The 13,853-nt window shown below is 34.6% G+C and overlaps 1 protein-coding gene across 1 annotated transcript in view; it reads left to right on the forward strand.

Annotated features, from left to right (window-relative positions):
- Window positions 1-13,853, forward strand: part of LOC136990618 (tyrosine-protein phosphatase 10D-like) — a 68,045-nt gene that overhangs the window by 37,711 nt on the left and 16,481 nt on the right. The window contains exons 12-16 of the mRNA XM_067289013.1: window positions 5,096-5,235; window positions 8,095-8,236; window positions 8,337-8,615; window positions 12,221-12,502; window positions 12,578-12,705. Coding sequence (XP_067145114.1) covers window positions 5,096-5,235; window positions 8,095-8,236; window positions 8,337-8,615; window positions 12,221-12,502; window positions 12,578-12,705 — 971 coding nt within the window. The remainder of the gene's footprint in view (window positions 1-5,095; window positions 5,236-8,094; window positions 8,237-8,336; window positions 8,616-12,220; window positions 12,503-12,577; window positions 12,706-13,853) is intronic.

Genomic DNA, 13,853 nt, shown 5'->3' on the forward strand with positions numbered 1-13,853 from the left:
GGATACTCGCATTTTCCCGTAATGCACGGAGTTTCGTGACCAGGAATGCCCTACGCTCATCGGTAGACATATCATCAGGCAGGTATTCGATATTAGGGGTACGGGGATCAACACCATACAAGAGGAAGGCAGGTGACTCATTTATGGCAGTGTGGTGCGAATTGTTATAGGCAAAACATGCAGAAGGTATCATTTCATCCCATTCGACTCTCCCATCGTCAGAGGATTTAGTTATCATTTCGACTAACGATCTGTTCACCCGTTCGCACGTGCCATTCGCACAAGGTCGATAAGCGGTAGTAATGTTCCTCCTAATTCCTAACCACTTGCAACAGTCCGAGAATAAAGATGATAGAAAGTTGGTACCTCTATCGGAAATAATTACTTCTGGGGCACCGTACCTACAAACGATTTCATTAAATATTGTATTACTCACAGACCATGCAGTTTGGTCCTTCAAAGGGTGTGCTTCGACGAAACGAGTGAAAATATCTACTATTACAAGGATGAATCGGTTACCGCTGCTCGATGTGCGGATAGGTCCTACTATATCCACAGCAATCTTTTGGAAAGGTGCCTCAGCCGTCTCGTTTTCTTGGAAAGGAGCCTTTCCTTTGTGTACATTATGCCTCTGGCACCTTTCACACGTCTTAATGACACCTTCGACCTTCTCTCTCAAATTCCGAATATAATAGTGTTTCTCAATGTTAATTATAGTTTTTCGCACGCCCCAATGCCCCGACAGATTGTTTTCGTGAACAGCCTTAATCACTTCCCTAGCAAGATCCTCCCCTACGCATAATTGGCTAACATACTTGTCACGGGACTTCAAGAGGCTTCTTCTATACAGGCATTCGCTTATTACTACATACTGGTGCATATAGCTCCCAATATTTCTATTCCCGGGGCTTCTCAGTAAATCCCTTTTTATGGGGCCAAAAGTTTCATCGCGATCCTGTGATAAACCAATCTCGTATCTATTAGGGATTACAGCCCTTGTAGATTCAACATCGAAGTGATGAACCCCGTTAACGTTCCTCGAAAGGAAGTCCGCTACTTTATTGTCAACGCCTTTCACATGTTGGACTTCTATATGGTAGTCCATAATCTCCATTATCCAACGAGTCAGACGCTTGCTCCCATTTTGAATGTTGCTAAGGAACACAAGGGGTTTATGGTCAGAGAGTATTATCGTTTTTTGGCCTAGAATTAAAAATTTGAAGTGTCTTAAGGCTAAAACAATTGCTAGACATTCTTTCTCAATTGTGGAATAATTGATTTCTGCCCCTTGAAATCTCCTACTAAAATAGCCTATCGGAGCCAGTCCCTTTTCGTGCCGTTGTTCGAGCACCGCAGCTGCCGCGTTGTCAGATGCGTCAGTGTGCAAATAGAATGGTCTATCAAAATCCGGGTGAGCTAGAATTGGTGGGCTTGCTATTGCCTCTTTTAACTTTTCAAAACCTCTCTGACATTCTGGGCTCCATAAAAATCTCTTCCCTTTCTTGGTGAGTTCTGTTAATGGAGCAGCGATATCGGAAAACGACGGGATAAAATTCCGAAAAAAACCAACCACACCGAGAAAACTGCGGACCTCTTTTACACTACGAGGTGTTTCCACTTTCTTGATCGACTCAACATTGTTGGGATCAGGTCGCACACCCTCGCTATTAATAATATGTCCTAAATATCTCACCTCCTTTGCTAATATTTGGCATTTACTCGGATTTAATTTTAGGCCCTCATCCCTTAATGTACTAATTACTCGATCGACAAGCTCAAGATGATCCTCCAAACTTTGTGAAAATAATACAATATCATCTTGAAACACAAAGCAGCTATTTCCGACAAATTTTGCTAAGATCTTCGTCATAATGTATTGGAAAAAACCTCCCACTATTCTTCCCACCCTGAGGCATCCTACAAAGTTGGTATTTTCCCCATGGTGTGGAGAACGCAAATATGTGTCTTACCTTGGGATCTAGAGGAATCTGGAAATACCCTGCTTTTAAGTCCAATACCGAGAAATATCTGTTCCCATTAAGTTGGGATAAGATGTCGTCTATTCGAGCCATCGGGAATATTTGGGGTTCTGTTATATCATTAATTTTTCGCAGGTCCAAAGTGATACGAATCTCACCAGAGCTTTTAGGAACAACATGTATAGGAGAGTTCCACTCCGATGAGCTCTCCTCACATATACCTGCTTTTATCAGCTCACTAACTTGCTTCTTAAGGCCAGGTAAGTAACTGTACGGAATTCGGTACTGTCTAACGTTGACCGGACGTTCCGACGTCAGGCTAACAGAGTGCATATGTCTGCTAGTGCCAGATAACTCGGCAATTTCGCTAGCAATAGCGTCCGGATACTTTCTCAAAATATTTATTATTTTCCTCTTAACCGGTTCATCTAGGTGATCCAATCTCCACACCTCTCTTTCTACCTCTGCCACCCCTACCTCACTATTTATATTAATACAAAATCTCCCTTCACGACCTTGCTTATCTGCCTTAACCACTGATTCGATCCCCACCAACAGCCCAGGGTGCTGGCAAATAATGTCCATCCCGATGATCATCTCGTAACCTGCCCTTTCAGGAAACCCAACACTTGGTGTTGTCGTGCATACCTTTTTCCCATCGTGGAAACAGCACTCGATTGCTACGGCCTCATCACTGTTTATGAGTGCTCCCGACATCCCACTAATACATGAATTGTTTGGGACCACCCAATTCCTATTTTCACGCCTGATATATTCAGTCAATTCATTCTTAATTACGGTCCTTTCTGCACCTGTATCTACTAGACCAGCAATTTCACGTCCTAGGATTACACCTCTTACAATCGGTAACCCCCGGTCTGACAAGTGGATCTTTCTGGTCAGTTCTAATTTAACTAACCGGTCATTCGCCTGACCTTTCAAATGACCTCTGACTAGTTTAAACCTCTTCTCTTGTTGCATTTTCTCGAAATATGGCCTATTTCACCACACGTGTAACAACGGCGCTCTTTTCCCCACCTCTCGCGGTTATTGTTCCCCTTCATGTGCTCGAGTAAAGATGCCATGGACTCGGTCAAACTCCTTATTTGAGTCTCCAACTCCTCTACACGCTTACCCAATTGTACTTCCCTTCTCTCCAACCCCCTTTCATGCTCAACATTTGCGCATACCTCACTTATCCCACCTCGTTTGTTGCAGGCCGATTCGATTTCCTCTTCTTCTTCGGCCTTTACTATCGCCTCATCCAAGGTGTCCGGCCGCCTCTGCATCACCTGCCTCCTAATCTCCGCTAGTAGTCCTTTTATAAAGCATTCCTTAACAGCATTGTCGCGAAGCGTCGCTAAATTAGAATTGCGCGTCACCGCTCGTGAAAACAACGACTTAATCCTAATCCCGTATTCGCAAACCCTCTCCCCTCTTCTCTGGGAGATCTTTAATACCTGATCAAACGGGTCCTGTTCTTTTTCTTTACGACCAAAGCACTTTATAAGAGCCCTCCTTATTTCATCATAGCTCATGACGCCCTGGTCCCTTAAATCGAAAAATAAAGACAAGGGCTCACCTTTTAGGCGGGCTTGAACTACGGTGACCTTCACAGTCTCATCCCAGCTTGCCAACGACGCGACGTTCTCGACGGTTTGGAAAAACCTACTCACATCTAAAATATCTCCGGGCAGGTTCGAAAAACATGGGATCATGCCCATAAATCCCGTTACAATAGGCACATTGCCCAATTCCCCTGCCCCTGAAGATCCGCTGGTAATTTGTTCATCCATAGTTTACCGAAACCTTTTGGTTTTACAATAATATAATTTACAATTCCAATGGCTATAATTACAGATATAAGCGGCAGTAGGATGAGGGGTTAATACAAGATGCACGTTTGGTCGGTCCTTTTACAACAAACAACCCGATCAATATCCTGTCGCGGACGCCAATGTTGATTATCCGATGGATCTAAGTCCACGGATGTAATAAGGATGTATGTTAAGGACTCAAGTAATGACCAATTACACGTGCACGAATTTGGCGAAACAACAGTAATTTATTCTAACAGTACAATAACCGCGAGATGCTTCCTAACCCTCAAGTTTACACGATACACGACTTAAAACTAACGAAATTTACAATACTCTATATACATATATACATACACATTTTCCTTCTATACAATAATTGCATATATTAGCCTTCGACGAATCACGGTATTATGTTAAGTAAATGCAACACGATCTCGAGTTCCAAGCGTTCCTTTTCTTTACGTTAATTCACAAAACTAATAGTTCTTTCCGATACCTGAACGTAATTTACGTCACCAGAAGTACGTCCCTCGTTGATACTTCTCAATTACACTACGATGGAAACGGATTGTGCTTCCCGACTGAAAGTGGTCGCCCTTTCTAGACTCCTGTTCTCCCGGTCTAACTCCGACGTCCTTGCTGACCCTTCCTCGGCAACCTTCCTCGACGAATCCAAAAGCAGCCAAAAAGTGTCCTCAATCGTGAGAGTCCCTCAATTTATATTTCCCGCTCTCCGGAAGTCCGCTTCACTTATTGTCCCACTCTGGACCAATCAGAAAGCTTCTCACGTATCCTAAGGTGACATCATAAGAAAATTCCACGCGACACGGTACAAACCAAGAAAACCCGATACATACAAAAAGGAAATTCCTTCTCATGTTGATGTGATAAGCTCTTTTAATTATAGCCATAGTTAATAGGTTAACTGTGTAATGTATAGTTAATTTTGGGGCTAGAAGCATACTTAATTTAGTAATTTTGGTTTATTTTATTAGTAGCTGAAGATGATCTAAATTAAGGCCAAAAACATTCTGAATTAAATATATTTTGGTAACCTCAAATTTAGCATGTTTTTTGTTTTGATATTAAATGTAAGTTGCTTAATGTTGATGTTTGTAGAGATTTTATCATAACTTTCATTTGTATAATGTTTTTACATTCAGTCAGTTATAATACAATAAAAACTAAGAATGATTTAACTTTTAATTATAATTTTCATTAAGGAGTTCACTATTAACAGTATAAATTTTTTGTTTTGAGTACAGTATTTTAATTATTTTATCATATTATTTTCAGATCCTAATTCAATTCAAAATGTTAAAGCAATTATTGATGCTTACAATATAACATTTAAATGGGCACCTCCAGAAGGCGAAATAGAGTTTTATGAAATACTTTATCAACCTGTTAAAAATAATTCAGAACAAAAATCACAAGTAAGATTTATTTCTTGTTATGCAAATATATACTTATACTTTATTTTATGCATTTGAAATCAGAACACAAATTTTAATTTTTTACAGAATTGTAATGCCTTTAAAATATAATTTATTTTTAGATTACAATGAAATGTAAAATATATATAATATTTATCTTTAATTATATTTATTTAGTTAAATATTTTAATATATTTGGACCCTGCCATATATATATATATATATATATGAAACCAATATAAGTGTTTTAAGTGTTTTTTAACCAATATGTTCCAAGACCTATTGCATAAGCAGAAATTCATATAAAATAGTGAACCAAGTAGTTATTAATTATTTCCTATACTAACATCCTGTCACACATTTATTTGTATTGTAGTGCTGCGCTACTTTATTGTTTTGTTTGTATAGTTATATATTATATTGTGTATATAAAACATCGTTCGTTACGTGTCGGGATCTACTTTTTGTATGATTGTTTGCGGAATAGTATACTGTATCGCTGTTCCTGTCTACACTAGTCAGAGTGGGCTAATTGGCCAAAGACAAGTTATGTGAGGAAGGGAGCATTCATGCAACGGGTAATATAAAAGGGACCGTCGCACGTGCTGAAGAACTTTTTTCTGGTTTTTCTTTGTGGAAAGCTAATCCGTTTCCATCTGTAAGAACAGCACATCCTCGACCTCGTGGTGTGTATCTATGGACAGCATATAGTTTACGGAACAAAGTAAGATTATTATTGTAAACGTGGTATATTCGTTTACAATAATTTATTTGTTTGTAGTATTATTGTTCGTCAGTTATTGTATTGGTTATAATTGTTTATTATTATAAATGTGGTATGCCCATCAACCATACTGTTGTTGGCCCTGATCCTTGATTTTATTAAAGTCGTTGTCGTGTGTTTCAATTAGTACTGTACAGTCCTTTATTTCATTTACACCCAGACTCAATATATTCCGATGTATTAGAGATCAAAACAGTATAAATAAGACAAATAAACACTATATTAACAATAAATAGCATGGTATCATAAATTATAAAAACAACTTTAAAAAATTTTCCAAAGCAGACTTTCTTTTCTCTTTAAATGTAAAATTTTAATTTTTTTTCTCTAAACTAGGCACTTAACAGCTTTTCTTTGGCCTATCAGAGCTATCAGTATCACTACCCTTGCATTTGGAATAGAGTTTGCAAAGTAATTAGCATAAATGAAAACAAAGAGAACCGCTAATGTTATGAAGAGACAATGGGATACAAGTGAGAATTTCAAACTAAGAGTGAAGATCCCAGTGTTCTGTGCAAAAGAAAGAAATTAGTTATAATAATATTTTCCCAGAATGAGAATTAGAGACTTCATGCACTTGAAAAAAATGGTTTTTGTAACAATTTATATTTTCAGTTCCAACCCTGAAGATGGCCTATAGAAATAGGTCGAAAGCATTTGTAAAAACAGTTGAATAAATAATTTTTCTCAGCAATCATTAGGTGCTATAGTACAATTGTTATATCTCTCTACTGAGTGTGAATTATATTGTAAACATAAAGCTATTTTTATTTTAGCTTGTTATAATAAGTATGAAATTTTATAGTTTCATAACATTTATGAGAGTAAGAGATAAACATTTCAAACTAAGTTTAGCGTTATCTAAACTAGTCATGAGCAACTTACAGGCTCCATATGATTGGTGAGGTCGTAATTTACAGTCCCCAGGGCTTTGCCAATATAATTTTATTTTCCTGATTTCTGCTGTGTGCTTATTATGCAACTATAGTTAAGTCAATATTTGCAACAATGTTCAAACTAAATTTGGCCAGTAGAAAGATGATGATAAACAATATATTACTACTTTGCATATGATTAGCATATGTTATTTTAGTAAGTAGTCTCTACAGGAAATGGAATATATTGGTACTTGGCAGGCTTAAAGTTTGCAATGCCACAAGAGAAAAGTACCTGCAGCCACTAGAAACATATGAAGTTCACTTGAAATCCACATCCAGAAGTAGTTGTTCGTCACTAATTTAAACCTTAATAGTTCTCTAACAGTATGAAAAAGAATAAGTAAAGTTTATTATTTTGAGTTATTTAATTTTATAAACTAAAATAAATTATTTAATAAAATTATCTCTTTCTCAGTACTGGAACAAATTAATAAAACACATTTAACCTTTAACTTTCAGTAACAAAAATTTTTAATGTAATTTCTGACAAACATTTTTGACCTTAACCAAGGTCTGCATTAGGTCATAAACTATATTTCAAAATTGGAATGCGTAAAACAAAAATTTTTCAATATATTTTTAATAATTAGAACAAAAACTGGTGATAAATTGGTGATAAATATAAAATTAAACAAGAAATAAATATAAGAAATAAAATAATACGAAATGATAATAATAATTGATAATTTATATTGGCAATTCCAGCTTTTCGTAAAAGCATTGCCAAGCATATAAGAAGCTTTTTTGTCTTTAAAGTAAATACGGTTGCTGGTCACATCAGTCTTGTATATTTCCAAGGCTTCTAGAGCTCTGATGTGATCGGTTTGAAATTATTGCTTAATTAATGTGGCATTCTGGAGATCAGCTTGCACGTCTGTCTCAGTGGTGTTAAATGGACAGGGCGGTAGTGTGCCTTTTATTGAAAATGGTGTAACAATGTTCCTGCAAACTTTTGTGTATGGAGTGCTTATATCTCTCTGAATCTGTTGTTCCTCACAGGAACATTGTTCAACCTTGAGACCCTATGTTCATTGGCCCTATGAAAATTTTTTACATTAAAAATTTTTGTTACTGAAAGTTAAACGTTTAGTTAAATGTGTTTAATATATTTTATTAACATATTAACTTTCTATGCAGATTTTGAATAGTGACACACAACTTGGAGATGCAATAAATACCATCATATATAATTTGAAGCCCGGAGAGTTGTATAAATTTCATTTTTATGCTGTTAATCATAATTTGAAAAGTAAAAGTTATCAAAAAGTGATAAGAACATGTAAGGTCCAAAAATTGATAGTAAAATATTTCATTTTTTATTTTAGTTGTTATGTGTAAAGAAAGTAATTTAATTTATTAATTAAAAATTTTCATTTTAGTACCCGTAATTGATTCTGTGATCAATATTGTAACTGACGAACACACAACAAGAACGCTGGGCATCAAATACACTCCAACTCCTACTCGAAATGTAGTGTTTGATCGTTACAGAATACAACTGAATGATGAATCAGTGCCTGCAAAAGAAAAATCTTTTGATGATCCAAACAGGCTGATTAAATTTCATGATCTGGAACCTGGTCGATTATATAATATTAGTATCTGGACAATTAGTGATAACATTAGAAGTATTCCAATTCATAGACAAGCAAGATTGTGTAAGTTTCTTTTTCTGTTGTGTCTTAATACCTATTGTGCAAACTATTAATAAAAAAACAAAATGCGTTGTTTTTAAATTGCAATATCTCGCTTGAAAATTGCGATAGATTCAATCTGTTTTCTGTTTTTAATCACAAACATTAAAGTTTATGATTGTTTAATTTTTTGTGTAATACAAATTTAAAATAATATTCAAATTTTAAATTTTACAAAAAAAAACGAAAAAAAAGTAATTTAAACAGATTCAGTGAATGTTTTACATTAATTACTTACACACGTTTTTTTTTTCAACAAAACAAACCTCAGCGACAGCAGTCTAGCTAGAGTGGGAGAGAAGTTATAGCCATTATTTACACTACATCTCTAATTAGAGGAGTGAGAGCGGGGTGGATGAGTTATCTGAGGGTCAAAGTCAATACAAGTTTTTTTTCAGATAATGAATAATAAACATTATTTTTACTGTTACAATAATGGACTATACTATACAATGTGATTTGCATGTGATTATTTACGTATTTTCTCATATTATGTAACAGCAGGGAAGAATTGATTGTCCCAGAAAATTTATTGCTTGACGGTTCTAAAATGATTTTCATTCTTCAAAATACTGTCTAAGAACATTAAATTAGCTAATTAGAACTAAAAAAACAATTAAAACAATCAAATTTATAGTGATTATTTACACTTTATTTCCAAGGTCATAGTCAGAATAAGGGGGCTTTCTGTGACAATTTATAGCTTTCACAAGTCACTGATTCGTTAAAGTAATGTCTGTAAAAACAGAAAATAGCCAATTAAAGTTTAGAAGGAGTTTTCCTTAGATTGTTCTAAGCCAATTGTACAGATAAGTGCATCTAATTGCTGTAGAATGGTAGGGGATGTCTTTTCCAAAATATTTATTGCTTGCGGGTGGTAACAAAACAACAATTATTGGCTTAAACCAAAGTCAATCCACAAACAGAAGAGCAAATCAAAGATTAAATCGTTGAAAACTAGAATTAATTGAATTTTTAGATTAATCTAATTGCATTAACATCAAATGTCACATGACCTTAACACGTTGTGGTGGATGGTCTCATGATAAAGGTTAATTAATGAGTTAATATGATTCAGTGACCAGGGATGTTTGGGCCATTAGGAAATTTCCAGAGTGCCAGTAGGACTGATCCCTTTACATTCATAGGTGCCATTGCCAGTCCTTATATTTTTTCCCCACTGCTTTAAAGAAGTTTAATCCACCCATGTGCTGAAATAAGGGTGTGTCCTATATGCATATTATGTTGTAAAATATGGTAATTGATGTCTCAAAGAAATCTGAGTCTATATAAAAATCCTTCCATAAGACAACCTTCTTACTCATCTTGTTTTAAATTCACTAGAAACTGTTGCATCAATGAAAAATATTTAGTAAAATAAACTTTGTCACCAGAAACAGCTAAAAGTTTACATATACAGTTAATTCCGTTTAATTGGGCCACCAGTTAATTGGGGCAGTTACTTTATTGAGCCAAATCTCAAAGAACAGAAACCAAACAAATAAATTATTACATAATTTAAATGCTTAATTGGACAGTAGCAGAAAAGAAATTTAGCAATTTTTGATATATTTTAGGGATCTTCTGAAAATCTGTCAACACTATGTACACTAATGTTGTGTAGGCCTAATGGTTGGAGGAGACAAAGCAATTTTGTTTTTTGCTCGGGCAGTTTGGTTTTTCTGGAGGGGATCAGCATAGCAGGATATATCACACTGGAATCCCATCTGAGGCGGACCTGAATGGGAGCTACTGACTGCTCCAGACTGGACCGGACAATCCCCTTAAAAGTAAGGGGACAAAGACACCTCCCAGACAATTTTTCGAGGTCTCTCTCAACCAAGTTGGAAGACACTAGAGTTTCATTGAAAGATGTTGTGTGCATGATTACATCTAAACCCAGAAAGGAGCCATCTGATCATTGGGACCAGCATCCAGAGCTGGCAGATTCTACAACATTCCCAGCAAAGTGGCCCATCTCCAAGTAAAGGAAACTGTCCTCAAAGTAAGGTCATAAGGTGACTTTTGGACGAACCCAGACATGTTCTAACTAAAAAGAGAGAAAGGAAAGATCGTTTGATCCATTCCTGATTGAACGGTCAACCCTTGTTTACATCCCTATTAATATTTGGCAACACTAGTGTGATGAAAATCAGTTATCTATCAGTATCTATGAGTTTCGCAAATTTATAGTACAAATATTTTCTATATTTTGGTTTAATAAAGCATTAAAATAGGTACCTAATTATTATTTTTTTTTTTACATATATATTTATTTACCTACGTTTTGTTTGTTTATTTAGTTAAGTTATGGCAATGCAACACTTGGGTGATCTGCATAGGGAAATGCCTTCCAGGAGGTCTTTTTAAAGGTAACTGGCCCTATTCAGGAGTTACAGATGTGGAGAAAACCCAGAAAACTCCACCTGGCCAGCTTGTCCTGACAAGGTGCAAACCCATGATTGAACTCTCAGTGTTCAGGAAATGGAACCACTTGGCCACTGGTGGGATCTATTTACCTATGTATTACATATTTTATTTTAGAATTTATTATTATTTCATTTAATTGGGACAGCCACTTAATTGGGCCAAAATGGATTAGTCCCAACGTGTCCCAATTAGGCAGAATTGACTGTACTAGCACTTACTTCAGTAGATAAAAAGTAATATAGTCCCAATATGGCACAGATGTAAATGAAAGTAAGACATCTGCAATTTTAAAAGGATATTTTTTCATTCTTTATAAAAGAAAATTTTTAAACAATTTTAGCAACCAAAATAGCCTACAAAGAAAAGTATTCTGCTGTATTCTGGAACAGTGAAAGTAAATAAATGGTTACTGTTCTCTGATAGACTTGCTCTTCAATATCAGTTTTAAAATACACTTGTAAAAACTCTCTCTGATTAACAATATCAGATTCACATCTGAATGCTTTGTCGATCCTTGCATGTAAGAAAGACATTTCAAGCTAAATTTGGAAGAGTCCATTGTGCATTTCAAACAGTGTAGGATTAAAACAGAATCATTCTATTTATGACTATTCTTTGTTCTGTGATTTAGTCATGTTGTTTTTCTGTTATAAAGAGATTGCTTAAGTTTGGCAATTGTCAATGATTGGCATATTTGACTCAAGAGAAAAGTTTACACAAAAAGGCATTAAGGAACATTTTATTTTCCTGCAAGCGCTTTTGACACCCATTACTGCGTCAAAAGTACTTGCAGGAAAATAAAATGTTCCTTAATGCCGTTTTGTGTGAATTTGTTCTCTTGAGTCAGTACAAGTATTGGCGTGACATCCACTGAATAAGTATTAGATTGGCATATTTACTGTATAAATTTCATGCAAGCTTTTCCTATTTCCTGAAAGCAAGTTCTATTTGTTATTTTTTAATTTGTAAACAGAAAATTATTCCACATTGCAAAGCAATGAAAACTGTAGCATATGCAATAGAACCGATAGCAATCATAATTGTAACTAACCCTTTTCAATATCAAACAAAACAGACACCAGGTTCTTAATAATATATTTAGTAATTAATAACTTTCTTTTAATTCTTTGATTTTCCAGATCCCGAACCAATAAAGGAGGTATTTCCAGTTAGAATTACAGATACTGAAATAACACTAGGATGGGATGAACCTTTGGGAGATAAAGATAGTTATGAAGTTGAATATCAAGATCATCAAGGACATTTAATAAGAAATGTTACAAATAATGAGCAAATATCGTACAAAAATATGAAACCTCATCATAATTATACATTTTTGGTAACGGTTATCAGCGGTTATAACACTTCAACCATAAAACGTAGTCGTCCAATTTCTCAAACTTATCAAACTCAAGAATCTGGTAAGTTACCATAATATATGTCTCTCCATATTGCATTTAGAATCAAAATGTTAAGCCATTTAAAATATGTTATAGTACCTGGGAAAACTCACAAGTTTGATACTATTAATATTAAACCTAATGAAGTTACATTGAAATGGATTCTTCCTGAAGATGAACAAAATGGAATAATTACTGGATTCAAGATAACATATTATGTTAAGGTACAATTTTATCAGTATTTAAGAATGTAATACTTTCAGATTTATATATATAGATGAGTCTGGCATTGCTTGGGAAAAAAATAAAAACAGCAAAGATTAAGATTATTAGATTATTTTGAACTTCTAACCATTCTATTATATCATATTGTAGTATTTGATTAATATAACTACAAATGTTATAGATTAATATACAAATGTTTATCATACCGAGTGACCAATCTAATGCATTTTAAAAATTCTTTAAATTGTGTACAGTAGAAGAATAAAGAATTTTTAAAATATGTTAGATTGGTTACTCACAAGTCAGTGTGATAATCCCTTATGTAAGATATCTTTTTTATGAGAATCGAGAATGTTGCAGAGTTATTTACTTTTACAAGCACTATTACTGTGACATTTTGAGTTGCATTTTATGTTCTTTGAGCAAAATTTGAATTTTTTATCAATACTCAAATAAAAATGTAGTTTGACCTTTAGCACTTTTAAGCAAAACAAGAAAAACCAACTGTGTGTTTTTTTCTGTACATTTTATTTCTTTGAAATTTTTTTAAGTACGAAAATTTATTTTCTAGGAAAACTTGTAGAACTAATGTTGTTTAGCATTAAAAATTGTAAATAAAAATGTTTCAAGGTTAGAACATATATTTTAAAGTTAGAAACTACTGTGTGTCATATCACCTTCTATTGTGGTTGATCAGCTAATGTTCAGAATGCGTTATGGCTTTTCTTAATCACCGCATGGCGTAGTGGTCAAATATCATGAAAGCCACGATGCAAATTTTGCTTTGAGGTCTTTTTGAGTTAGTCACAATGTGTTGTGAAAGATTTAAATGAGCCACAACATGTTGTGGAAGTTTTTCTTTTTCGCTCAATGAGAGTTTACGTTCTTTTAGCCTAACATATATATAAATACAATGGAATGAAGGTTAATTTTTTAAGCTCTAAAAACTCATTCCATTTCTGTTGCTAATGTCTAAATTGTTTTTACTCCGTAGGATACGAGGGAAACTTGTATAGAGAAACTAGTCTAACATCTTTTCAATTGGCTGATTTTGACTGATTTCGTGTTTAAAAAGTTTAATCGTTTTTCACTTCTGTTACAATTGCAGAGTAGTACCTCTCTTCAAAAATTATAATTACATGATTAC

This window comes from Centruroides vittatus, unplaced genomic scaffold (genome assembly GCF_030686945.1).
Source record: "Centruroides vittatus isolate TY-2023 unplaced genomic scaffold, ASM3068694v2 scaffold_946, whole genome shotgun sequence".
In the NCBI taxonomy this organism is placed as follows: domain Eukaryota; kingdom Metazoa; phylum Arthropoda; class Arachnida; order Scorpiones; family Buthidae; genus Centruroides; species Centruroides vittatus.